General features: G+C 33.1%; 1 protein-coding gene across 1 annotated transcript in view; it reads left to right on the top strand.

The window, feature by feature from the left end:
• The window catches only part of rell1 (RELT like 1), a 48,356-nt gene that overhangs the window by 17,509 nt on the left and 3,200 nt on the right, over positions 1 to 27,647 (top strand). The window contains 5 exon segments of the mRNA NM_001201360.1: positions 2,398 to 2,592; positions 12,715 to 12,789; positions 15,254 to 15,305; positions 25,933 to 26,178; positions 27,145 to 27,280. Coding sequence (NP_001188289.1) covers positions 2,398 to 2,592; positions 12,715 to 12,789; positions 15,254 to 15,305; positions 25,933 to 26,178; positions 27,145 to 27,280 — 704 coding nt within the window.

The following is a 27,647-nucleotide window of genomic DNA, read 5'->3' as shown; positions in this document are numbered from 1 at the left end:
AGCGATCTTCTTTCTGTGAAACGACAGCGCTACTCTGAGTCACTGCGCCGCCCAGTATAATTCTACAACTAGCAACAGGGGTTCCATAAGCACCAGGGTCCTATTTCAGAAAGGAGGTTAGGTGAAAACCCTGAAATGAGAGAAACTCTGTTTCTGAAAGAGAGATAACTTTAGTTACTGTGTCAGTAACTAAAGTTACTCCTGGTATAGTTACTGTGGTGACTTAATCTGTGAACCTAACCTGGTCAGGAGGAGCAGTTTTTATTCTCTAAACCAGTGATCACCAAACTTGTTCCTGGAGGGCCAGTGTTCTGCAGATTTTAGCTCTAGCCTCAATAAAACACACCTGAACAAGCTAATTAAGGTCTTACAAGCTATACCTGAAACGTCCAGGCAGGTGTGTTGAAGCAAGTTGGAGCTAAACCCTGCAGGGACACCGGCCCTCCAGGACAAAGATTGGTGACCCCTGCTCGGTCTCTTCCCCTTTTGCAAAGACGAAGCGGTATTTCTCACTTTAGCCTTACATTTCCACCCACCATTTTTTATGCGCAATTTGGATATGCGCATAAAAAAAAACAGTTGATTGACACCCATAACTTTTGAAATGTTATCTTTAACTAATGAACAAAAGTGGGAACCTTGGATTAAACATTTCCACTGAACATTAAGCTAGGTTATATGCAGTCTTGTTTTGTTAGATTTGTTGCAGTAACTATGCAGACACCTAATTTGTATAGTTTAATACAATTACATCTAAAATAACCTAAATTACGGCCAATTCCCCACTTTTCAAGTGAAAAGTAAATAAATGTCACACATTACATTATTTATTATACTTAAATATTTAAATACTTTAAATGTAAACTTGTGCATTAACTTGAGCAGCTATGTTTTCCCTTACTAACTGTATCTGTTTCACTGATGCGGTGGTGTTGCTTTTTTAAATATATGCTCATATTTGCTATAACTTTGCATGAGCACATCAAGTTCAGCTGGAGAAAGAAATGCTGATCTCTTTTTCAGATGTTGTCATGGTCACTCGTAATATCTGCGCTCCATTGATAATGTTATTTTATAGTTGCGGTGTGCACGCTTAACTCTGAGTTGGTCTACTCAAAGCTGATTGACCAATCTCAGATCTGCTGTTCTGAAACCCAAAACTCTGAGTTTTCAATCTCTCTGTAAATCAACTCAAGAGTTCAAGTTTAAATCCTGAGTGGGTTGAACCTCCTTACTGAAACGGGCCCCAGGCCTGAACCCCACAATAAACAGAAGAGGTGGGGTTTGGTCTGCTGCTTTTAATGGAGTGGCACTTGTTTCCATGGCCACTCATGGTTTTGGTGTTCATGGTACAAATTTCCTCCAGTTAGATTAGTGTTTCTCAATCCTGGTCCTTGCGCACCCTGCAAATTGTATTCTACAGGATATTCCACCATGATTTCAGTTTAAAAGAGAGCATGCTTTGTTTAAATAGCATTTTAGAGTGTGATATGTTAATTTTTATTGTTTAGTTTCGGAGGTATATGATGTCACACTTTTCCTTTGTAAGACGCTATGTGCAGTGCTGTTGTGTAAATCGGCAAATAAGAAAGGGGCAAATTTCTGAAGCGAAATAAGAGGTTCTTGTGCTCCGGTAGAGAGCACCGAAGGGGAAGGCACTAGGGAACAATGTACACTGTGCATAAAGCTCTTCTAATGAGCTGATCATCTCTATATCAGCTAAGTAAAATCAACTCATTCCCGACGAAACACTGTAAATAAGCAGAATATTGAATCCTTTTTTTTTTTTTTTTTTATCCGAAGTTAAAACACTTCCTTTTGTTTTACGCTTAATGTTTGTATTCTGGATTATTAATTTAATGATCAAATATTGTGGCATCAATCATTGCTCATAACTGCATTTACATTTAGTAACCACTAGGCACAACCTGGGTTTGTTCTATGGGACAGATTTGGAGTTTCCGTATGAGTGCTTAATGTATGATATTTACTACTGATCACAGAACCGTGCTTCCATGAAGAAATGTGCATGAAAATCTCACACTTTGATAAATGATGATTTCATTTTTGATTTATCGTGCAGCCCTAGTATAGATTCTCACTGCTGTTGTAAATAGTTCCGTTTTTTGCATAGACTAATCATTTCACTACATAAAACATCAGTGTATTGTCAAGACCTGTGGATATTAATTTAACATGCTTTTCCTGACTCTGTAAACCTATATTTTATATAAGGACATAGGTTCAGCTAAAATTTCCTTTAACTATCTATTAGAGCAAAAATGTGGTGTTTAGTTGAACCTATTCCATTAACTTATCTTTCCTCGACTATGATTGACTGCTTATCAGTTTGAGTTATATAGAACCTTTGTACTGATTCATGTCTTCTTATTTCAGGTGGAAATGGGCACTCAGGTGATGGGCACCCAGAGAATATTGCCTTCATTCTGGTGCCCTTCTTCTTCCTACTGGGGCTTCTGGGAGTTCTCATCTGCCACATCCTAAAGAGAAAAGGCTACCGATGTACAACTGAAGCGGAGGAAGAAGAGCAGCTAGAGAAAGAGAGGAGGGATGAAGAACTTGAAAAAGGAGGTGAGTTTTGTTGAAATTTGGTTGTGCTAATACTGTGTGAAATTTAAAAATGTTTGTTAAAATGGCTGAAGATCAACCTTCCTCTCAAACAAATGAAATCTACAGTAAGATTTAAGGAAGTAGTATGTGAAATCTTTTGAAGGGGTTTTAAAGTGAATATGTAAGCAGCAGTTATGCTTTTTTTTTTTTTTTGGCTTATTGTTTGCTGAAGTCTGAAGGTTAGTTGTATGTTGAAATGGTCTGAATGAGTACAAGCAGTGGACTAAAATGAAAATAATCAAGGCTTAAGAATTAAATATTTATAAGCTATTTAACTCTTGGCAATCATTTTGAAAGAGCTTTCAAAATAGATGCTTGACCTCATTCCACTGTATTCAAGTGCCAATGGGATGGTGATTTAGGACGAGGGTTATATTTGTATTTTTTTTTCTTTATTTATTTTCTTTTTTTTTTTAGAATTTCTTTGCTGTGAAAAGGATAAACACCTTTAAAAATGTGTCTCTTTTTATAGTAAATCTTCAAAAAATGACTTGCACTGAGAAAAATGCTTCAAATTCCTTCATGTTGTCCCTATTTTGATTAAGTCAACTTGATTATTTATGTTTAATCTACAGAATTTTTTTTAAAGAATTAGGTTTCTCAAAAAAACTTAGGAATTGTGTTGATTCATCTCATTTCAAATAAAGTCCAATCCTTACCCCTACCCCTTCACATTATTACGCAAAACAAGGGGTTGGGCTGAGGGGAAGGGTTGGATAGATTTTTCAGGACCACACTCGAAACCAAGGGGTAAGAAAAATTTCCCTGAATACACCTTCTACAACGACAGCATGGCTGCACATGCGAGTCAGGAGATGCACAAATTAGTATTTTGTCATTATGCTGAATTTTTACAATAAGGTAGTATATGTTTTAATACATTCATGTGTTTTACTGTCATGCCTTAAAAATAAGCAAAATAAAAACAGCCAAATTTCATTAACTATAATCCATAGTAATAACTCCTGGTATAGCAGGATGTAGTCTCACAACATACTTTCACATCTGTTACTCGATGACACTCGAATTCCCTGTCAGAAAAGTCTAGGGGTTGGAAATGTCCTTTTTACATTGTCTGGTGTAATGTTAATGTTATTTTCATGTGTTTAATTGAATATGGCTATTTAGATGAATATGCACAATACAGTTATGAGCTTGTTGTCGCATGATATTGTTGCCTTCAATAATTTCCTGAAAATAAACACTAAAAATAACACAACTGGAAATGCTACAGCAGTCGCAATAGTCTGATTTTATATAAAGCAAGAGATCGCTATGACATATGATAACGTGTGCAGGTGTTGTAGTGATGTTCCATTTCTTGGGGGTAAATATATTGAAGCCCTTTCCCTTCATACTCTGTTTTAAGGGCCAAGAGAAAGGAAAAGAGGTAGAGGTCTTTTTTTTTTTTTTTTTTTTTTTTTTTTTTGCACTAGGATGTTTTTTTTTTCTTTTTTTTTTTAATAGTGATGTACATTAGAATTTTATGTTATATCTGATCTTGATCGATTATTTTATTACATTAGTGTCGTTTGTTACCATGATAATGTTTAGTGGTGTGAACGACATTGAGCACCTACATATAAGTATGTCTCTCTGAGATGAGCCGAGCTTTGGTTTATCGTTGTACTCATCACTAACTGCTTTTGCTGGTGTTTTTGTCTGTATTACAAAAGTGTTGTCAATTCAAAAAATTGGTTTCTTAACATTGTATTAATTAATAGAATATGGTAGGTTACTTTTAGTTTTACTGAAAAATGTGAGTTGCATCCTTTTATAAAAAATAAATCTAGCAACCACCGCTGCCTTTTTTTTTTTTTTTTTTTTGCCGTAAATCTTTATTTAAAATCTTTTTTTTACGATTATCATTTTCATATTGGAGAATGGTTTGTTATTTCCTGTAGCAATCTTAGGGAGTCTTTTCTTGCCAAATGCCTCAGTCATCTTCCTGATTGCACAAAGGATTTTGTTATCTTACTGTAAGCTTTGAAGCAGTATAGATTGTCAGAAGGGCTGTTTCAGTTTTCTGTAGGGAATGTGTGTAATTTGTGTGCAGGGTAATAGACAGGGCATTGCTGCACACTTGTTAAGGTGTGTTGTGTGCTTTTTGCATTAAAGAATTTAGTTACGGCCTTAAGTTAAGACAGTTCATTTCATGTCTCTGTAATTGTCTTGGACTGGCTTCCTCTTACAGAATTTCTTGATAAATTCCATGAAATGTTCTCACAGTACTTAAAGGGATAGTTCTACCATAACTTGAAATTCTGTCATTATTTACTCATCCTCCACTTGTTCCAAACCTGATTGTGTGTATATATATATATATATATATATATATATATATATATATATATATATATATATATATATATATATATATATATATATATTATTTTTATTTTTTTTATTTTTTTTTTTTTGGTGAACAAAAAAGAAAGTTATTCTGAAGAATGATGGAAAGACAAACATTGATTTTCATTAGTACTTGTTTGTTCAATGTATGGACGTCAGTTGCTGCTTTTTTTCCAATATTTTTGAGTATTTCTTTTTATTTATTTATTGTTTCAACAGAAGAACGAAACTGATACAAGTTTAGAATAAAATTCAATTAATCTTAACTTCTATAGTTTTTTATTTTTTTATTTTGTCAAAGCAGCTTACCATGAATAAAGTTCTAGTAAATTTAATAAAAAAAATCTACAATTGACAACTTTGACAATTATAATTAGTCAATTAATTAAATTTCGTTTTCACCTTTGAATGAAATAACCATCAAAGTCACCAAACCACTAAATTACAAACCTAAGTTTTAAAAATAAATGTTGGTTTAGTAACTAAATATTTAGTATATGAAAACAGTTTGATCTGTGTGAGTTGTACATTTATCTTCAATAGGCCCTTTTCACATGACATCATGCAGTGTCCATTTGACTTAAAGCAGTGTAAGCCTGACTTCTGCCTACGCATTGTTATAACAGAGAACTTACCCAGTCGCCAGTATGTTTACTACAGATATGCTTCAATGAAGATTTACTGTTTTGTGTTGTTTGCTTTTAAGGCGAGACATCTGACATATCAAATAAACTTATTGATCAGCGAGGTTTTCGTTGGAACCAAGAAAATGGGATTTTATTAGAACTTTACTGTATTGCTAGAACATTTATATAAATTTGCATAATATAAATGTATATTCATAACATCAACAAAGAACAAATTAATTCATTGTTAAAAAAAAACAAACTGAATTAGTTAGTGGAAAGCTTTCTACTTGATAAGCAATAGCTTACTCCTTAATAATTGTAGAAACTTAAACATCAACTCAGAAAAGCAGTTAACCTAAAGCAGCAAGTAAACCATTTAATTTAATAGTCTTAAATCACAGCTTGCAATCCTAATATTTTCAGTGTGCTGTGGAATTTCCTGAGTGTCATTCAAAAGTAAAATTCTGTCTTTCTGTAGCCAATGTACTGGTTTAGCTAATGTAAGAGACCTCATCTGCAGTTATAGTATAGTCCAGTTTACTGGTAACATCGATTCAGTTACACTTTCCCCATTGAACAACATCAAATCTTTTGTTACTGCTAAACATAAGAGGGTCGTTTAACCGAAATGTGCAGTTTGATTGGCAAAAAAATAAATAAATAAATTTTAGACATTTTATACTGACCACATTAATCGTTTACCTTTTTGACTTTATGAAAACGCATAAATGACAGCTTAATTATTATTATTATTATTATTATTATTATTATTATTATTATTATTATTATTATTATTATTATTATTATTATTTTAATTTCATTTATAGATCACATTTTCCTCAGTTACTTTTTTGGGGCAATATTATTTAATATTAGATATTTATTTTTTTATTTTTTCAGCAAATGCAGTCAGTTACAGAATTAGGTCTTCCAAACATTTATGACCATCAGTTGCTCTAAAATCTTAGAATTAATATGAAAACCATATGAAAGTGACGATCATCAGAGAAGGCTTATTTCCCTGAGTAAAACAAAGCGAGAGTGCACGTCTTTATTGCAAAGTTGAAGCTTCCCTGTGTTCCCAATTCATTCTCTGAAATGTTGCAGCCTATTGCTTGAGTTTTAATGCACTTTTGCAGAAATGATAGCCTACACGTGAAGTAATATCCTTGGGTGCGCATTATGGAAAATAATTTTATTTTCATTTTATCATTCGGCATAGTTTAAATGTGAAAACGGAGACGAGGTAGTTTAGAATGTTTGTACTTATTTAATAAAGTAATGAGAGAGACTGCAACTTTAAGTACTGCAGACATAACCATGTCATGGTTTTATATGCTATTTTAGGATTAGATTTTAATTTAGGCATAATTCTCAATAGGAAACCGAAACTGAAATTCACAACCTATAACTGATATAACTAACTAACTTTGTTTTTAAACCGGTTAATCCCATCCCTATAAAACAAATTACGGTTTGACATAGACTGAGTGCCTGAGAGTTCCCTCACAGTTCTAAGTTTATTTATTCATATGCGCAGGAAAAGTTATATATATATATATATATATATATATATATATATATATATATATATATATATATATATATATATATATATATATATATATATATATATATATATATATATATATATAGAGAGAGAGAGAGAGAGAGAGAGAGAGAGAGAGAGAGAGAGAGAGAGAGAGAGAGAGAGAGAGAGAGAGAGAGAGAGAGAGAGAGAGAGAGAGAGAGAGAGAGAGAACATTACTCTCTTGTACTGTTTATGAGATATGATGTATCATATTCTGTTGGTTGCCTGGCATCAATAGCAATTCAAAGCCATGCGCTCATGTATCATCCGCATTTTCACTTCAGCAATTCAGTTTTAGTGAATGCAGACAATGTAATTAATATTCAGAAGCCTGACAGATTATATAGCAATAGTTCTTTTTATTTTTAAAATGATCTATAACATGTCAAGCATCCCTCACTCACTTTCATTCTGCTTATTACTTTATTTGTAAGGGGTTGCCTTAGCAGAATGGACCACCAGCATCACTTCTTTATTCACTGCTCTGTTTTATTAAACATGTTATTTTGCTTTCAAGAGATGCTAATTATTTTCCACTTTTGACAATGAAATGTATGTTTTTACTCTTATTTCATGAATTAAGTGCATTAGTGAAACATTTTATGTAAAAATTGGCCTTTACATTTTTTTTCCTAATGCTATATCCCACAATGTGTCAAAAACAGATGCATCGAAGCAATTTCTCAAATGATTAATTTAAAAGTAATTATTTGTTAATGTAATATTTGGTTGGATTAATGTAATAATAAATAAATTATCCTGTATAATTAATGAATCTGTACAAAAATTGTCATTTGTGGCAGCCCTAAGTTCAGTGTAGTTCAAATGTCACTGCCTAAAGCTTCAACACTGAAGAACAACTCCACCAGTAAATAATGAAGACATCTTAATTTTGTTTGATCACTTTATCTATCTTTAAGTCCAATACAAAGCTCAAATATTTTTTGGAAACTCTTTATTTCTTAATGGGGTGGTCTACAGTGTATTTTTGAGGCTTAGTTGTGTTTTTAAGAGGCAAATCAATGTGTGCTTATGCTTCATTTGTGGAAAATCATGTTATTATTTTCATACATCTTTGATTATATGTAGCTACTCGGCTAATATGAAAACAACCAGCCCTCAAGAGGCTCTGATTGGTCAGCTAACAAAATGTGCTGTAATTTGCGGATCAGCTCCATGTCAACAGGAAACATGGTGCCTTCAAGTATGCGCTTTTGTGCCGTGTAAATACTGTCAGTCAGAGAAGCTGTTAGTTGCAGCAGTTTGTGCTGGAATTAGACAGAAAATGACAGCGCTGAACCCCATGCCTGCTCTCTAAAATAAAATCTTTAGTAAAAGTGTCTTTCAAATATATTTGTGTTCTAAGCATGTGTAAGTAATATGAAGCATTCACATATCTTTTGTGTTGGTTATTTGAGAAATAGAACAGAGGGAAAGCATCCACATAGATACACTGCAGCACTGCTGAAGATTGTGTATTTACGGCACCTTGACTGATATATGAATTTGTAGCTAAATTGTTAGCGATGCCAAACAGCATTTTCTGTTGTTTACACCCTTGCTTGTGTTCTCGCTACAACATTCTATTAATGCTAGACACTGTGCATGTCACTGATCAAATTTTAACAAACAAAAACACTTACAGGCTGTGGCTCACAATCCACAGCTTTATCTATTATGGTTGGAGCTGCTCCTTCTTTGAGGAGTTTTTAGCTGAATCCAGCACTGAACTGGGAGAGATTCTGGAAGCTGTTTTTGTCAAATGCTATATATATATATATATATATATGCTATATATATGAAGCTCTTGTGATCTCATTAGCCTGGATGTTTTTTTTTTGTAGTCCCCAAACTTTAAACTTTAAATTTAGTTACTTTAAAAAACAAATGCTTTATTCTCTTGACTGACTTTCTATGAAAGTCTTATTCGGTTGTGCTTTGTCTTACTCACTCTGGAATAAATAATTTATGGCCTGGGTTTCTTTTTCAGTCTTAATCACCAAGCAGAAATCATGATCTTTTAGAAAAGGCGTAATCACATAAAGCCGCTCTATTGAGTTATAATACAAGGTAAGGTGTGCACTGTTCTGTACATCTGGTCCAGTACGTCACGCATCTTGGGGAGCAAAGTTATATACAGCAATAGAGACATTCAGCTTGACACACCTAATGGTTAAGAACTTGCTTGGTCACACTGATACAAATTGTTTGGCATTGTTCTCACTTTGTTTTAAATGTCACGAAGGCAAAAATGGGTTAAAACAGCATTAGTTTATTTACGCTACTGATAAGGTGGGGTTTCGGCTCCAGGAAATTGGCCAACATTCAATTTATTTATTTGTATTTAACTTTTCTGATTGAATGCAAGTCTTTATGGTGACTTTTTTTTTAATGTTTTTTTTTTTTTTTGCTAGTAATGTTGACGTGGTGCTGAATTCTAGGAAATGTAAAAGTGTGTGGACTTGTTCAAACTGGCACAGCCCTGTCTCTTTCTTTCTCTGTCTTTTTGTTTGTCTTCAGATCTTTGTATCCACCCATGTCTCACTGAATTATGCACTACATATTGTTATATATTATTAATTACTCTATTATTATTATTATTATTAGTAGTAGTAGTAGTAGTTAGTAGTAGCAGCAGCAGAAGAAGAATTAGTAGTAGTGGTGGTATAGTGGTTGCGGTATAAATAATGGTAATCTGTGCAGGTCCATGCCTAAGCTGTATTTGAGCTATTCCAAGCAAATGTCAACCTTGCTATGAAAAAATAAAGTTTTCACAAAAATACAAAGACTCTTTCTGGGTTTTTTTGTGTAAACAAGTATTTTACAGTACTTTAGAAATACTGAAAAATGAATCTGTCAATGTTTTCAAACTATTCCATTTGATTTACCAAAGTCACACAAGTGGCAGTTTCACATGAGTCACATCCATAACGTAGAGATGTCACATCCATAACTACACTTTTTCCTTCTAGTTGTAAAAGTTTTAAATGAAATAAAACGAATCATTTTTGTTCTATAGTGAGCCATCACTTAACCTTTTGATTGGCATATATATATATATATATATATATATATATATATATATATATATATATATATATATATATATATATATATTTTTTTTTTTTTTTTTTTTTTGTGCAGTTTAATTAACAGATTTTCTAAAAAGTATGTTGTATTCTGTAAACCCGCAGACTTTTAATGTCATATCCAAAATGCATGCTTATTTTCCTCATTTAAAGTACAAAACATTTTTACAGATTGATATTTTTCTGTTCCTGTAACTCTGTGATTAGTTGTTCTGGAAAATCTAAACAAAAGTTGTAATATAATGTTAACAGACTTTCTGTGTGAATTTATGTTTTGAGTTTTTACTGCAAATGTCACATCCATAATGCTGGAATTGCTCATTTGTATTTAATCACATGCGTATGCCATTTAAATTTATTTTATCAATTGTTTAATGGATTTATTTTCTTTTTTCCACTGTAAATTCCAATAATTAAGTTTTTAATTAAACTCTGAGGTTTTATTTCCATTTATTTCAATAAATGCAAACAATTATTATACTTTTCATTAATGATTACACTGTCTGATTTTTATTTTAAAGCTAATACTTAAAACTATTCAAACAATTAGTCTCCCCCCCCTTCTTATCGCTGTATCCACATCGCCCCCTGTACCCTTACTCATTATTCCCTACAATCAGTCCACTAATATAGTCTATTTTTAATGAGTGGATGAAAAAAAGTGAAATTGAGCAAACTGCGCACAAGAAGGGATGCCATTTTGTTTTTTTTTCTGCTTGATGAATCCCCCAGGCAGATTAGTTTTTAAACTTCTCGGTCAGAGTACCCCTGTAGTAGTTATATAACATATTGTGAGTTGTTTGTTAGTATTGAACAAAAGTATTTTGATGTCTGTCATGTAAAAAAGCTTTAATCAAATAATATTTTAATTTGCAAAAAAAAAAAAAAAAACAGTTTAAAATTTTCACCGCTAAAATTTTTTGGTCGTCAACTTGTGGTCAGATGTGGAAATGCATTTGGCTTGCTAACCCATTGCATATTAGGTATTTTCTAGCTGGAGTGTGCATGAGTTGTACACTCTATAATGGAGTGCATTGTGGGATTGATTTAGTGCACTTCAAAATGTCCACTATGGTTGCAGACACAACTAGAAATGGCTGCTTCTTCCTATAGTTCACTTTTTAAAGGTATAAGGCATGAATTTTGGCTATAGTTTAATAGATTTAGTTTTTGTCTTGATGGATACACTAGAAATATGGTTCCAGTTAGTGAAAAGCTGAAAATAACATTTGGTTAACTAATTGTGTGTCTGTTGGTAAATTTAACTGTCCCTAAATTAATGTTGCTATTGTGCATTATCATTACAACGTAGTTATGCTTTGTTGATTTCTTTTTTTGCCACTTATGTATTAATCAAAGCAGATAAGCAGTCACATGTCCACAAAACTGCTTATTTCCATGTCGGATCCCCAGCTGTGAGAAAATGCTACACAGGAAATTTGTCCTTTCCAGCAGGGATCTAGGCATGTATTCAGGAAGGACATGGGTGGTGTGTGTATGTGTGGAAGCTTTTCCATCTCTATATGCCTTTTTATGAGGCCATTTACTGATGTCAACAGACCATAGTTATTGTTAGTATTGTAAATGTTGTTGTTTTCTAGCACCATGAGCTAGTCCTCAATCTTGTTTAGTCAGCAAATATCTTTAATTCCTACCACCTGTGTGTCATGAAATAACAAAAACTCTTAACAGTTGGTTTGTGATAACAGCTGCACACTTTCTCCTAATGTTTTGTGTTGTATCAGTTCGATTCATATGACACACCGTCACCGTTATAAGGTTTTATCTGCATTCTGAAGGATTTTGAGATATTGAGCTTCAAAGTTCTTGCATTTCATAGCAAACAGTTTGTGTATAACATTTTTTTTTATAAAAAGTCTTAATTTTAACTTAAAAACATCCCATAATGTAAATAAGTTGTCAATTAATAAAATTGTCAGTAACTCGTTTTTGACAAAATGTCAGATAGAACCTTCTAATTCTAAGCTGACGACACAATAAAACATTAAAAAAGCTGAAGTTGTGCTATTTGTTTTTTTTTTTTTAAATAGCCTACATCACTTGATTTGATATTGATTTCTATATATAATCCACAGAATTCATCAACATAAATCTAATGTCATATACTTACCCTCCACTTGTTCCAAACCTTTTTGAGTTTCTTCTTTCAGTTGAGCACACAAGAAAACAATTTCAAGATTGGTACAGACTGATACCTACTGATTTTCATATTTTTTGTTTCCCCTAACTAACTATTGATGTCAGTTGCTTCATGTTTACAGCATTTCTCAAAATAACAAATTTTATGTTCAGCAAAAGACATTTTAGATACATGTATATATTGTCATGAACCATCACTTTAGGCATTATTCTTATTCATTTTGATTTTAGCACAATTATTCTCTTGCTCTTTCTTTGTCAGATCTGAACGACACCTTCAGTGAAGGAAACGCAGACACAGTGGGCCAGATTGTTCACTACATCATGAAAAATGAAGGTAAACTATACAAATGTTTGGATGATTTATGAGTTTGACACATTAATGAAAGATCACTGGTCACTGATTTACTTGACCCCAAGATTACAAAATGTAAGACCTCTCGGAAATTATGACGTTTTTTGCTGGTTTGTTTACACTGATGGAAACTTGAGGTGTGGTAACAAGTCGGTCACATTAATCATGATGTTACATTGATTGTGACGGAGTGTAAACAATCCTCAGCTGACCTCAGAGCAGTGACTCATCATGAAGTCACAACAGACAACTAAGTGTATCACCAGGCTTATTAAGACATATTTAGCTTTCTTTTTTTGACTGACCTAAATATATAAATAAATAAATAACATTCAGTTGACAATTGAATTCACGTTGATGGACTTTATTGTAACTCTATATTTAGGTATCTTGGTTGGACTTTAAGATTTGTATTGTGGGTTTAAATTCTGAAAATTCTGATCATACATGCATATTGCAAAACACACACATTTTTCACACTTGGTAAACAAGTTTTGAATTTGTTGTCTGGGTTAGTTTTGATGCTAATGGTGTTGTCTGGTTAAATCAAGCTGTAAATGATAAAATGTGCTTTCAAGTCCTCATGAAATCAAAGTTAATAAAATGTATCTTCTTAGTTCTTTGTTCATATATACTCTTGAATTAATTTAGCACATCTTTATTCCTAGAACTGCTTTACCATTTAAAAAAAATGCTTCAGTCTTGAAATAGTTTTAGCAGAGTCAAGTCCTTAAAGGGATAGTTCATCCAAAACTGAAAAATTATAACCCCTTAAACCAAACCTGTTTCACTTTCTTTTTTTCTGTTGAACAGAATATGTTTTGTTGAAAGCTGAAAACCTGTAACCTGAGACTTCCATAGTATTTGTTTTCCCTTCTATGGCAGTCAATAGTTACAGGTTTTTAGCTTTCTTTAAAATATTTTCTTTAGTGTTTCTTTAGCAAAGAAAAAAATTCAAAAGGTTAAGTTCATGCTTTTGTTTCCATGCATATCTTTGATGTTTCAATGCCCCATCCTGCCCCATCCATTCTTTTAGAACATCATCCTGTCAGAAATTGGATTATTTCTGCATGTGCATTATTCGACTTCTTAAAGTGGTTAAAAGTACTATTGTTCACCCAAAATGATGTTTACTCAACCTCAAGTGGTTTTCTTTATTCTGTTGAACACAAAAACAAAGTTTTTTTGAAAAAGCTAAAAACCTGTATCCATTTACTTCCATTGGGAAATTAGTAGTTTCCAGCATTCTTCTTGTTCAACAGCAGAAAATCAAACAGAATTGGGGCAAGTAAACAGCGACTAAATTATGCTAGAGTTTTGCATGAACTGTCTCTTTAAGATGAGTAATTGGAAGGAACTGGAAGTTTGTTAAATGCACGCCACTTTCATTGCCAGTCATTGCACAATGTTTTTTGCCACTTTTTGTGCCATCTTTGAATATATAAGCTATTTAAAGTTGAATATCTTGGTATGGCATCCTGTGTCTGGATGTTTGTTTGAAGGCATACAGCAGCTATTTGCACAATGGAACCAGCAAAAGATGTTAAATATATATATATATATTTTTTTCTATACCTAACCTTGCATACTGTATACCTAACCATATATTTCCTATACGCATGAAAAGGAAAAACAAAAATAGTGCAAATAGCAGGTAAAGGTGTTTACTCTAGGTGGAAATAGTATTTTCTTTAAGCCATTTGCTCTAATTGCAAAACTCGCCAAACAGAAAGAACACATTGAGAGCTGCGCCAAAATAGTCTGAGAAATATATATTCTGCATCTTCTTCTAAGAATTGAAAAAAAATTTCAAAATGCATCACCATTCTCTCCTGAACTGATTCCGGACTCGGTATTTAGCAGCAGATGGCACTGTATGTTTTACAAACACGGTCATACTCTTACAAATACCACTTGAACCAAAAATAATCATTAATAAAGTTAGGAAAGTTTTCAGGTGTTCATAGTGAGCTGTTTACAATTGTCTTGTGATAAGTCAACTTGCATGACTCAGCCTAAAGCAGAAGTACTCTTCCTAATTTGAGTGCACGGTTAAAAACTAGCCTAGAGTGCCATCTGCTGTTAAACTTGAAATAAAAAAAAATTAAAAAATTTCACCACAGCTTTTTTTTTTTTTTCTGCTTTGTTTAACTGTAACTCCACTGTAATGCAACAATGACTGTTTTGAGAGAGGCCAGTAATGTGAGCTAGTTGTAAAATGGAATTACACTAATATTTATAAGGTGTGTGTGTGTGTGATGGCAAGAAGTTACCCTTGGTTTATTGTGATTATGTGCTGCAGTTGTTGCATCAGAAGGTATTAAGCTGCTTTCGTTAGTCAGTAGATTTCAGTCAAGCCAGTGGTTCTTCATCTAAGGCTGCTGACTCTTCTCTGTGCTAATTTAGGAATTCATTAATTATACTCTCTCTCATTGTCTTTCCCCAGCCAACTCAGATGCACTCAAAGCCATGGTTCAGGACAGTATAGACTCTGAAGGGTAAGACCTGGCATACTTCTTTTCTAAGTGTGTTGTATGTGTGTGTTTTAATGTTCTAAACTAGCTGTAAATTGGTGGAGGAAAAGGGGCTTTTTCAAGCATCAATTAAAATTGTAGTTTAAACAGGTTTTCTGTCTTTTGAATGCCACAAATCCCACAGCATGTTATAAATATTTCCTATAATTTGACATGTTCACAAAAATAATTTAATATGCTTTTCTATCAGGGTGTCTGTGGGATCTTAAAGTCTTAAGTTTCAAAAACAAAATTTTAGGCCGTAAAGTCTTTAATTCAATGAAATATGATGTTGTAGGTCTTAAATCATTTTAAACAGGCCTTAATTTTCCTCTAAGTAAAGCTACCCAATCAGGCCGACATCCATCCAGTCACCAACAATCCAACTTTTTTTAATATTTAGTTTGATGTAAATTTTTTTTTTTCCAAATAAATATAATCTACAATAGTTAGACAGCAGTTGTTACAGCAATTTTTCCAAATTTTAATTCCCCAATTCACAGGGAAAGATAAAAAAAACAATTACACGGTTCCTCATGATAATAGCAGAGCAACATATCTTTACGCTATCTTTCATTTATACAAAAACTCTTTACAGAAGTAAGAGGGAGTTGACATCATATTTATAAAAAGGCATGAAACTTAAGGTTTTATAACAAACACATTAGGTTGTTCAGACGTTATACCCTATCACTTTGGATCAAAGGCCAACAAATACTTATTTATGTAGTTGTCTCCATAATAAATATACTTTTAACAGTGTTAAACTTGTCATTAAAAAAATAAATATTATGTTGAAAAAAATTTATACAACTAGAGTTTTCTTATTTTGGAACATTAAAGTATGCCGCTAAGAAATAAAATTTTTTATTTTTTTTTTTTGCCATTATACATACTAACACTAATGGTTATTTATAAGTCATAAGTAATAAGTTATAAGTAATGGTTATTTAAAATTTTTTCATAATGATCTTAAAAGGGTCTTAAATTCTTAAATTTACATATAAAAGGTAAGGCATCAAAATGAGACCTGTCATAATGTACATGATCCATATAAATATTTAGAATAGTTGTGATTTTAAGTTCTTTTTTTCATCCGCTATCTATAATTTGATGCACCTCCCCACACACATTTTTATATAGATTTTATAACATACACATATATATTAGTGCTGTCAAAATGAGTGCATTAACACATGCGATTAATTTGAAATAATTAACGTGTTAAAAAAAATCTACGCAATTAACGCAGTTGCAGGTTTTTTTACTTCCTGTTGTGGCCGACTTGTGGTAAACATGCAAAGAAATAGGCATAAGACCAAGGAAGCACTTTTTGAAGGCAAGTTTCAGTATAAAACAATTAATGTCGCATCACCAGGCTCTCCACAGTTTCATGCAATTTTAGGTGTTTAATTTTTAACTTGCGGCTTCTTCTGTTTTAATGGAATTTGATACCGCATGGCGAATGGAGAGAAAAACTGTGGTCCTTTAAGGTAATCAAATCTCTGGTTACATGGTAGACTTTTAATAAGAGTATTATCTTAAACATAATAAAATCTGAGAATTGGTGTCTTATAGAAATGTACTTAAAGTCTACTCATGAAGTCACAAGTTGTCAAAGACATTCCAATGCCTTTTTGCATGAGCCGTCCAATGTTTCAGTAAGTTTGACGTGTTTCCTCCTTTAACGCAACAAAAGTATCTCCTTCGCGTTATGTCAGAACCCTTGTGAAATACAGCCATACTTTAAAACGCTTAGTTTAAGCAAATTTGATGAATGCGATTATGCGTGTTGAATCTGAAGGGAGTCGCTCCCTGCGCAGTCCTGCCGGCGTTATGTGTGTGTTTCTGTCTGTGTGTGTGTGTCTGTGGCAGGCCTGTGCACAGACCCTTACAGGGGCAGGTGCTGCAACACGATCGCAAAGTAAAGAGCAAGTGCCTCCTGAGAGGGGCACCTAAGCCTTTGAGGGCAGAGGGGCAGGGGTTCTAGCCACCGGGCCACCCCCCTGTGCACAGCCTTGGTCTGTGTCTGTAAAATTGTTTCTACTTTATAATTATTTTTCTCAACTCTCAGCAATACAACTTTACAATGAGTACAATTGTTTGTATTCAATACTTTTATTATTATAATTTTTATAATTTTCCATATTTGCAATGCCTGTATTTTGGCATTTTTTGCAGTCCATTTAGAATCTAACTTGGAAATCAATGTTTTCTTTTTTTCTTTATGTATATTATATTGGTATGTTTATCAACATTGCTGCGTTCTTGTAAAACAGTTATGGATGATTTGAGAAAATGTGATTGTAAACCACGACTTATAAGCCTCCAATATAAAGTAATATCACATCAAATCAAAAGATGGCGCTGTCACTTCTCTAATAGCTTCAGCAGCTCGACGTGCCTCTGTCTGTCTGATATGACACATTGTGGAGGAAATCACCATGAAGCACAAAAGCATCAATCACTGACAGTGCTGCAAGCCAGAATTAGATCCAGGAAGACTTTCAAATCCACATATACCTCGGAGCCATGGAATAGGAGTCTGGGTGGAGCAGTGATCTCCACCCTGCTATACTGTATGTTTTTTTTTCTTTTCCTCATGTTATTTTCACCAGTACTATAAAATCGGATTATAGATTTATAGTTCATTATCAGATTATAATGAAGCCGATACGACTGTATTTTTCCCTATCAGGTTTTTTTTTTTTTTTTGTCCCCTTTTCCTTAACGATTTCAGGGTACAGGACTGATAAATGTTTAGTCATACTCAAATGTTTCAAGGGATAGTTCACCCATAAATGAATATTCTGCCATGTACTACTCACACTAAACATTCAAATATGAGTAAATCATGTCAGAATTTTTTATTTGGTAAACTATCCCTTTAAATATTTGTTTTAATTGTCTTATGTAATTGACAATCTTACACATCATCACCCACTAAAAGAATAGTTCAACCATGAAAAATTAATATTCCATCATCATTGACTCATTCTTGTGTCATTCCAATCCAAATATACAGTGGTTTTTTCTACAAGGCAACAAAAATGATAAAAACACTTCACACATTCAGGCTTCAACTATAAATTCAAAATCATTATAAAAGTTTTGAGTTTCATCTGTTAAACATTAGATAAAAAATTTTGAAGAAAGCTGAAAACCAGCTGACTATGGAAGTCAATACAAGTTTCCAGCCTGATTCTAAATATTTTCTTTTGTGATTGAGAGAAGATAGAAACTCTAAAAGCTTTAGAGAAAGTGAAGGGTAAATGATGGCAGAACTTTTTTGGGTGTACTATCCCTTTGAGAGCTTAAATTTCATTTAATATTCACTATTCATAACTTTTCTTTCCTGTGAGCTTTTAACACAATACTGATGTGAACTCGCGAATAAACTTAATAAATGATTTCGATATACAGTCTCACCCATTAAAGTAAAAAAGTTTTATGTTTATTGTCAGGGACCTTTTTAGAACTACACTTTGGTGCTTATTATAAGCTGAAAGGAACATATTAGTGTCTATAGAAAGTACAATATTGTACCTTTTTAGAAAGGTACTCATTTTATTTTTGCACCTATATTTCAGAGGATGTTCTTTCATTTGTGCTTTTTCAATCTCCATTCAGTGGAAAAGCTCAGCCGGCATTTTCTTCAAGTCTCTCTAGGGAGCAAACAATGACAGAATTCTCATTTTGGGAATTCCTTTTAACCGTCCATCTCCCCAGATGTCTCTGTTGTCTGTGTGTCTGTATGTGTGTTGTATGTTTTACAGTTAATCTGAGCATTCATGTGAAGAGATTTGGGTTGAACAATCAGGTCACTCTACTGCCTTTACAGAACAGTCTGAGAGACTCTAGCAGAGTGAATTTCCATCCTGCAGTCTGAGACGACACAGAGAGACTGAAGGGAAGAGCAGAGAAAGGTGAAAGGTGTAGACTATAGCAATAAATGTTATGAAGAAAGGAGTTATTAGGACTTGAGGGATGAGAAAGTGAGTGGTTCTCAGAATGAAGTGTGATTGTGCGATTCATTCGCCACTTACTGAGGAACATACCGGACAGGAGAAGACTAGGATGGAGCTTATAATAGGATGGATGGAGAAATCTGTCACTCAAACATTTCTTTAGTCAGGTAAACCCAGCTACTTTAAGGGAAAGATTTTTTTGCACATTATTGAAGCTACTTTTAAAAAGGTTGCAGTCTGAGCTGCCAGGTACTCCTATCATATAGATTAAACTACCATAAAAAAAAGTGAGTAGAAAAAGTAGCTGCTACTAACTATTCTAATAATTTTATATGCATATGTAGTTATTTTTTATCAAGTTCAAACTAAATACCACTTTACAACAATATTGGCAATATTAGTTAACCACATTGATTAATATTAAGTAACGATAAAAAATACTACAGAACCATTTATTAAAGCTGAAAAACAAAAATGATAGTAGTCAATGGTTTAATGTTTGCAACATTCGTCACAATTTTTACTTTTGTGTTCAAAAGTGCTTTGAACTTTTTTTAATGTTGTAATGTTTGTTCTCTGATGTCTATATAGTTAGCAGGGTTTAAAAGAAAAGAAAGAGGAAGAAGGAAAGAAAGTCATTATTATTCTAGAGCACTATTTTAAAACCTGTTTTGACACTCTCTTCAGAGCACCTTGTTTTGACATTTGTGCTACATTCTAGACTTGAAAGTTATTGTCCATTGCAATGATTGGCTGAAGGTTTTGCATATTCAAATCAGTTTCCTCTCACCTGTCAAAACACTGATTTTGACAAATGGTAACTGCTGAAATTCAACCAAAAGTGTTTGAGCCTGTCAGAGACCAAATAAAGTACAATTAATACACCAAAGATACTCTAACTTGTGATGGCTTGGTGATTATTTAATTCATTTTCTTTTCGGCTTAGCCCCTTTTATTAATCCGGGGTCACCATAGAATGAACTGCCAATTTATCCAGCATAAGTTTTACGCAGTGGATGCCCTTACAGCTGCAACCCATCACTGGGTTATACCCATACACATTCGTTTACACACACACACACAAACACACACACACACACACACACACACACACACACACACACACACACACACACACACACACACTCACTCACACACTCACACACACACACTACGGACAATGTAGCTTACTCAATTTACCTATAGCGATTGTCTGTGGACTTGTGGGGGAAATCGAAGCACCCAGAGGAAACCCACATGAACATAGGGAGAACATGTACACTCCACACAGAAATGCCAACTGACAAAAAAAAAAAAAAAATCCCATAAAGTAAATAAGTTGTCAATTAATAAGAATATGTCAGTAACTCAATTTTGACAAAAATGTCAGATAGAACCTTATAATTCTAAGGTTCTAATTCTAATTTGCTGATACTAGAACTGAATTTAGAAATAGTTTCAAAACATCTTTGCGCTTAACAAACAAAATTATGAAATTAAATAGTGTATATAATGGGTGTCTTCAGTGGAGTGTCTCTACCATCGTTTAATAATTTAAATTAAATCCTCTAATGTGTGGTTGAGCTGATCAACTATACATCATATGGGGGTGTAACGATGCACAACAATAACGTGTTGCCACAGATCTCAGGTTTTAATCGAATATAATTTTAGTATAAATTAAAAAAAAAGATTTTATTAAGATTTTATTTCTTTATTTTTATTTTCATTTTATGTATTATTATTTTTTATAAGTAATTCAATATTACTTGAAGATGCTGGAGTAGTTAAAACAAAAACACACAAGCGTTAAATGGTCTATATAGGCAGGTGTGAAAGTAGGGTTTTTGCCATGAAACTCCTCAGTCCAAATTTTAAAACCATATTCACATAATTAAAGCTGGGATTTAAGTTGTGCCTTATTTTTTATTTATTTTTTTTATTATTATTTTTTTTTTTGAAAAACGTGAATTGGGACTAGTTTATTATGTTTCAATTTCATGGTCACACTTAACAATAGTCTTATTAGTTAATGTTATTTAAACTTGAACTACAAGTAAACAATACATGAACATTATTAATGATAAATTAATGATCAACATTTCACTAGTGCCTTATTAAAATATAAATACTGTTTTTTTTAATTAATGCACTGAGAGTCAAACTAATAATGAAAAACTTATTTTTCATTAACTAATGTTAACAAACATGAACAAATACAATGTTCATAGTTTGTTCATGTTAGTAATTGCATTGACTAATACAACCTTTTTGTAAAGTTAGCAATATAATAATGGTGAATGATTATGTAAATGATTTTAGTTAAAACATGTAAATATTCAGTACATATCAAATCTGTAATGGATAAAACAATAGTGTGGCTCATGGTAAAAACATTTGCACTCATTATTTTTTCAATATAATCACCTATAATTTCTTTCACTTTGAAAAGCCTGCATTAAAAAAAAATCCATAGCAAAATAAAGTAAAGAGTCTCCTACTGCTCTTGATGTTCTGGAACTATAATTGGAAACCTCTCCTTTTTAATTTAAGGATCAGAAAGAAAGCAATACAAAGATTATATATTTTTTTTCTGCAACTCAACAATGCACAGCATCGTAATTCCCAGAAGCATTGCAGTTTCTCAATTCCAATGTTCTTTTTCCGGTGTTAAATGCACTCTTCTATCCACCTATAATGTGTGGTTGAGCTGAGCAACTATGCATTTTATGGGTTGTAACGGTGCACAGAAATAACAATTTGCTACAGATTTCAGGTTTTGAAGTTATGATTCAGTGCATATTTCAGAACAGCAGGAGAGAAATCTAAACACAGCATGTATTCTATGTTTCTTTTTCCCCCTTAGTTAATCCGAAGCATCTCTATTTCACAGTTGTTGCGTCAAGATAACATTACTTAATAATCTAACCAACTAAAATCTAACAGCAGTATTTTATTTTATTTTTTACAATAAATACTGGGTCAATGAATGTAATAAGATCTTATTTAATGTTTGTTAGTTAATGCAGTACTTACAGTAGTTTCAACCTAATTATTAGTTACCTAATACTATATAGGGTGAGCCATTTATATGGATACACCTTAATAAAATGGGAATGGTTGGTGATATTAACATCCTGTTTGTTGCACATTAGTATATAAATAACTAATGCAAGAATACGTTTAAAACTGAAGTACACCATTGTTTTTTTCTGTATTAAGTTTATTAAGGTGTATCCATATAAATGGCCCACCCTGTATATTTATAGTATGCTTTTTCTATAAGCCATAGTAGTACATAGGTTGTTTACATGATACACATTCTGTCTTATATGAAAGATGATGTTGTTTTTAAACAATAGCATGAATTTAAATTACAGCATTGTTCCAGAAAAGAAAGAGAATCAATAAATGAAAAAAAAAAAAAAATTGTGTGTGTGCGTGTGTGCGTGCGTGTGTGCGTGCGTGCGTGCGTGCGTGCGTGCGTGCGTGCGTGCGTGCGTGCGTGCGTGCGTGCGTGCGTGCGTGCGTGTGCGTGTGCGTGTGCGTGTGCGTGTGTGTGTGTGTGTGATATCATAAGTATTACACAAAAACAGAAAACCAGTGATGCAAACTTGCTAAAATGCTATCAATTTCAAATGTGTTGTAAATAAGTAATTGTCCTCAAAAAATCACTTCCATGTTTTTTCAAGCATTATTTGGTGCAAATTTGATTAAAAAGGATTATAATATTGTGTGAATTTCTTTATTAGTCCTATCAACATTTGACCATTCTGACTGTTTATTGGATTTTAAAATAACCCTTCACTTTTTGTTCCACAGTATATTCCTACAAACTTAATTATATTACAAATGACTAATTATTGTAATAAAGTTAGATGATCTTTATATTCCAACATTTTATTATCCACTGTTTTAATAGTGTAAAAAAATATCAATTCAGCTGCAGAAGGCAATGATGTTGCTATTCAGTCAGTTCAAGTTCAAAATGCTAATATTTCTGAACACACTGAACATGTCAGTTGATATTCTCATCATAATAATGTCATTCTTTTGTGTTGCTACATAATCGCCAGTAATACAGAAATTTCCTCACTACATTTGCAGTTAGATGGTGTAGTTATGACTTTGACCAGCAGAGGCTAATGGGATCATGCCAACCATCATAACCTTGACCTGTAATGACTGCATTAAGGCTCTTTTCCGATTAGTGTTTATAAAGGATCAGATAAACCAATGTCACGCTCTTCATTGCTGAGCATACAGCATCTTCTTTTTATGTAACGTGTGTCTGCACGAGTGTATTTTTGTACCTTTATATTCTTCTTAGACCCATTTGCAGGTGGCATTTGAAGTATCTGTCCTGCTTTCCTCTGCCTCTTGAGTGAGACACACACGCATATGCACACAGAGCAGAACAACATCCCGCAGTGTAATGAAGACTGATAAGAGACCAATGGAATTTTTTATTTATTTATTTTTTAAGTAGGGAGAATAGAAGGACAGATAAAGCAGCAGGGCAGAGAGTTGCCCTTTTGAAGTAAATGCTGTATTTCTGCTGCATTTAGCTAGGACTGCACAGTATATCTTTCTGCAATAACAATGCAATGGTGTCATTGTATCTGCAATAGTCACATCGCTGGACGGTTGACCAGAAATCACTGCAAAATAGGAACACTTTAAATTAAAGGGTTGTTATGACATTTTTATAAAACTAGAGATTTTATACATGCTTATGACAACTGCCATAAAGTGTCATGTCATTATAATGCAGAGATGACACTGTTTGAGATATCTTTATGAAACTTGGCATTACCAAGTCATAAACATGTCATATCCACTGTCTTGGTAATGTCATGTCAAGCTGACACTGGTGTTTTTGTTTGTTTGAGTTGTCATAACAAACAATGTTGTCTTTGCGTTTAAAATGACAACTAAGCAAATGACACTTAATTACAGGTCTAAGCATGCTTAAAATCTTCATAGTAAAAAGTGAGAAAAATGAAATATTTCTCACTGGAGTAGGAATGGGCTGGTATAAGTTTCTGATAACCTTGGATAAAAATATCTCAGTGTTATGGTATTGTGATTACGGCTCTAAAATGTATTATTTTTAAATGTCTGGGAAAAAAAAAAAAAAACTTTTTCCTCATTGAACAAAAAAAACATTTCATTTTAGGAAACGTTTAAAATGTTTTGGAACAGTAAATATGGTAAGCTAAATAATTAAGATAAATCATTGACTTCTGCTGTCTTTATTAACATTATTTCAAAAACACCAATTTCTTTATAACACATTTAGAGAAAACATTAAAAAAACTTACATATACTGTAGAAAAGGTATAACAGAAATATTTGCGGTTTTAAAACCTTGACTTTTTTTTTTTTTTTTTCTCAAACCGTGGTTTTTCATACCTTGGGACTGGATATCATCCCATGTCTAGTGGAGTGGGTAGATTTTTGAGCATATACTTTGAAATGCAAAAAAAAAAAAGAAAAAAAAAAGAAAAATAGTCTTTCCCATGTGGTCAAAGTATATGAACTTTTCATTGATTTGAATTTACAGAAAAGATGATATATGGTTTTCAAAATATGAGATCATACTGTCCAGCCCTAATTGTAGATATTTTTTGATGCAATTACCTAGTAATTAATTGCACTTATTATAATTTGGGACTGAAATTTTATCATTTGTAGCCTCAGCAAAGAATAACTGTATTTAATTATTTATGTGAAGACTATACAGTGTTGTTTTGCATTTGATTATTCTACTACTATATTATTATTATTATTTTTGTTATTATTATTATTATTATTACTATTATTCTACTGTTGTTATTATTATTATTATTATTATTATTATTATTATTAATTGTTCTGTGCCTGAATTTGTCAAACTACTTGTAATACTCTGATTATTTCATTTATGTATTCACTCCATTCTGTTTATATATCTTGTGATTTAACTTTGTGTGCATACACCTCCCTACAAAAACACTGCTCATCGTTATTTAAAGGTTTAATTTATTTAAATAGAGATATTTAAGTCATTTGATGAAGTTGTAATTGCAAAACATATTACAGAAAAATACAAAATATTGCAATGTGACTTTTCATAATATAACACCTGTGAAGGGGGAAACCATTTCCAATGTAAAATGCATTCTTTCATCCTGTTGTTAAGGGGTGTAAAAGTGAGCTCAGCACACACACACACACACACACACACACACACACACATACACACACACACACACACACACACACACACAAACAGTTTTGATCCAGACCTCAGGTTTTGAAATTGGTTTGTACAACAGTGGTTTACTGAACAGATTTTGGGTCTTTAAAAATGTATGGATTGCTATTATATGATTTTCTTATGCTGTAATATAAGTGCTGCCATGACAGGGCTTAAGCCTATGCCTACACTATCTGTGTGCTTAGAGAATAAAGTTATTTTATATTTAAGTTATATTTAATATATAATATAAAAATAAAATAAAATATTAGCATGTTTGGGTCAATAAAATTCTTGGTCACTAAAGCGTACTGTTCGTTAACATAATTTGGCAGCTGGAAGTAGGTCATTTGTACACTTGATAGTAATTCTGTGTTTTGTTGTTGTTTTCAATTTCCAACAGAGGGCCTGTGACACCCACCACTCCAAACACACCCACCAGCCCAGAGAGCCCTGCAGCACCAGGGTTGCCACCCACTGCAGCCAAACACACCTGTAATCACCTGCACACCATCGGAGGAATCAGTGGACATAAAAACATCTGCCACCGCTGCAACCAGAAAAAATGGCCTCTGTTGAGACGCTCATCCAGCAAGAAACTGGACAGACGCAGTCATGTAGGAGAGGTCACAGTGCTTTCTGTGGGCAGGTATGTGACAGACAGATCTTGCATGTATTATCAGATATGCAAATGTACAGTTGCATTTCAAAAAGTATTAAGTGCTAATGCTTTTAAGTGACTTATTTCCATACGTCAAATATAGTGGGAACATTCAATTCTAAATCCAAATTGAGGTCTGCACAGGCCTTAAATCTAAGGCCTAGGGCTCAAATGCAGGGCTCTAAATCCAAGTTAATGATTTAATAGTTTCTATATGCGATAATAATCTGTTAATAACAAAATGGAATTTTGATTTAGAGACTGCATTTTTAATGTCACCCCATGAGTTTTCAATTTGGTTGAGGTCAGTGTATTGAGCTGGCCACTCCCTTACCTCAATAAAACGGAGTCTTGTTGAAACCCATTTCAGGGCCATTTCCTCTTTGGCATAGGGAAACATAATCTATATGTGTTTTTTTTTATTTTATTCAAAGTCATCCATGATCCCTAGTAAACTGTAAATGGGCTGAATGCCACAGCACAAGAATTATCCTCATACCATTATTAGTATTATTAACTCTATTTTTACCTCGTTGACTATTCTTTAATCTGTTTTAATTGTAGTTGCTTGTTTTCATGTGTTTTGAGTTTTTGCTGCCATTAATGCTGCCACTTCTTCATGCATTTTCCCACTTCTCCAATCAGCTTTTTACGTTAATTGCATTGTTCGTTTGAACAACGTTTGGGGCAACCCCTTTACATAATAATTTACAACACAAAATGTATTTAAAAAATGTTACACATTTCTCCTGTAAGGGCTTATAATGCTGTCTCTGTTACTATCTTGTGACAATCATTACTTTTAAAACACTGAAAATTGAAGGTTAATTAATAAATGAAATTATTGAATTAAATGCTTTTGGCTCATTCATATGTATTACACAAACATCTTCGTCTGTGCTTTGTGTGGAGACATTACATGGCTCCTATTACATCCCTCTTTTTTTTATGTAGATTCAGGGTTACAAAGTGCGACCCCAAAACTGCTCGGGAAAGGCGGACGTTGCTGATCACTGAGCCCAATGGTAGTGTCTCCCCTTCACCTGCCAGTACACAACCCCCTGAACACACCCCAGTCTTACAGCTACCGGTAAGTGCTTTTACTGTGGAAGAAAGATAACTGATCCCTCAATATGCTTCCTCAAAGTTGTGTCCTACCAAGGTGTTTTTTATGCCCTGAGGCCATCATATTTTTTTCAGTTGTCTGCATGAGAGCTTCACACATTTTAAAAGATGAGGTGATGACCATCTATTGCATTATTTACATTTTATGACTGCCAAAGGTTGAAAAAATGTCTTTGAATATTCATGTCTACAACAGATGGCATGCCTGGACTACCACAATATTAATATGAAGAAGAAAGAATTGGTGGGGTTTTATTGTAATAAATAAAATCTGATTTCAAATGGGGTGTCATGGCTGCACCCTGGGTAGCACGATCGCTTCACAGCAAGGT

This window comes from Danio rerio, chromosome 7 (assembly GCF_052040795.2).
Source record: "Danio rerio strain M-AB ecotype USA chromosome 7, GRCz13ab, whole genome shotgun sequence".
NCBI lineage: Eukaryota > Metazoa > Chordata > Actinopteri > Cypriniformes > Danionidae > Danio > Danio rerio.
The sequence above is the reverse complement of the archived record's forward strand: the minus strand, read 5'-3'. Positions and strand labels throughout refer to the sequence as shown.